The sequence below is a fragment of the Dendrobium catenatum genome, unplaced genomic scaffold (genome assembly GCF_001605985.2).
Source record: "Dendrobium catenatum unplaced genomic scaffold, ASM160598v2 fragScaff_scaffold_545, whole genome shotgun sequence".
NCBI classification, from domain to species: Eukaryota; Viridiplantae; Streptophyta; class Magnoliopsida; order Asparagales; family Orchidaceae; genus Dendrobium; species Dendrobium catenatum.
In genome coordinates this window covers 8,642-10,453 of record NW_021319007.1, presented here as the reverse complement: position 1 = coordinate 10,453, position 1,812 = coordinate 8,642, and the positions used below count along the sequence as shown (strand labels likewise).

The 1,812-nt window shown below is 31.5% G+C and overlaps 1 protein-coding gene across 1 annotated transcript in view; it reads right to left on the bottom strand.

Moving 5' to 3' along the window:
• Positions 1–1,181: 1,181 nt before the first annotated feature.
• Positions 1,182–1,812, bottom strand: part of LOC110099230 — a 7,215-nt gene continuing 6,584 nt past the window's right edge. The window contains exon 3 of the mRNA XM_028694763.1: positions 1,182–1,637. Coding sequence (XP_028550596.1) covers positions 1,368–1,637 — 270 coding nt within the window. The 3' untranslated portion in view covers positions 1,182–1,367. The remainder of the gene's footprint in view (positions 1,638–1,812) is intronic.

Genomic DNA, 1,812 nt, shown 5'->3' with positions numbered 1-1,812 from the left:
TTCTAAAATTTCTAAAAGTAGCCTATTGGAGTGTTATAGTGTTGTGTTTTTGGGTTTAGCGGCATTGAAAAGCGTTAAAGAGTGGCACCTCAGCGCTATAACTATATATTTGATAGTAACTCTAGAATGACATGCAGCGCCATAATGCCAAGCATTAAAATGAGTTTTTATATATATTAGAACGTCATCCGCTCCACTGTTTTCCTCACTCATTGGCTTGCCATGGAAGGAAAGGAAAAAGTGGAGAAGGAAAGGAGAAGAGAGGAAAGAAAGAGAAATTAGGCATTTAGCTTCCGATCAGTTCCACCATTTTTATGAGATCTCTTCATATCGTAGTAGGTCACTTCTATCATATATATGTTTTCAAGGATTTTGATTTTTACCATTTAATTTCTCCCAAATTAATTTTTATTATATTTTCTCCTAATTTAATGAACTTTCACCGCACAAATTTTGATATAATATAGCATTGATTATTCTTGTCATTTTGATTGGTTTGTTTCGTATTTTCATCAATTAAAATAAAAATTATTGCATTCTTTATAGTTTGAATAGGAATAGTAATTTTGGCATTTTAATACAATTATGTTGTTAATGCAATCATTGTGAACAAATATGGACATGTGATTGAATAATAACTATTTATTATTACGTTTACAAAATTGTGACAAGTGTATTGAATGAATTATATTGATTGCTATAGTTATGAACTGAATGAGTACATGCATATTGTTTCTTTTTTGTGCTTTAATTTTATAGTAAGATGTTGATGACCAACTAAACTTTTAACCTTATTATAAGTTACTAATTTCATGTCACAGAAGAGATTTGGGAGTATAAGACTGATATCATTTTGCCTTGTAGTCTTTTGTTATCCTTATATAGTCAGGAATGAGCATATAGTGTATTGTAATTGTATAAACTCTAACTATTGTATATGATTTTTGGGAAAATGAATACAGATGTATATTGATGTTTTGATCAATAGATTTGTTTACATTAGTATTTTATTATTATAAGAAATTAGATAAATATGGTTGTTATTATTAAAAGATAAAAGATACAGTTCTTTCCAATTTAGATTCTGGGGTATGACATCAACGCTAGGGCATCGCTATCCCCACTAAAAAATTGCTTTAAGAAGCAGTAAAAAAATCGTCCCAAACGAAACCTAATGGGACAACTTTCTTACTACTTTTAAATGCATTTTTCTAATACAAATTTTTAGTTCAAAAAATTGTTTAGAAAGCAATAAAAAACTGCCCCAAATACAACCTTATTGTTGCATTAATTGCCATATCAAACAGACCCTTCATCTTAAAGTTCCCAATTTTACATTAAAAAAAGAAGAAGCATCAGAATGCTCATCAGTCTGTTTTCTGACGAATTACAGCATCCTCGCTGTTGCTTGCTGAAGACATCGGTTGGTTAATGCTGGCCTTCGCAGCAGCTAAGAAGGATGGGTCTGGCTGGTGCTGGAGATTTGCAGGCTCTTTCATGGCCAAGACTATGTATATTACGATGACAACGTTCACTGATATGACCGCAAGAAACCCACTTATGAGAGTCACCGAGGAAGAGGATAACTCACTTGAACCTGAGACCAAAAAAAAAAAGAATTTGGTGAGGTTAACAATCTATGTGGCAATGGCATCAGTTACAGATAATAAGTAATTTTATAGGATATCCAAAATACAAATCAACTATTTTATAGAACATCACAACCAAAAAATGAGGGCAACCTGAAAATAAGTTGTAAATAAAAATATTTTTTCGAAACATGAAAATGTGATCCAGCAAACTAATAGGCTG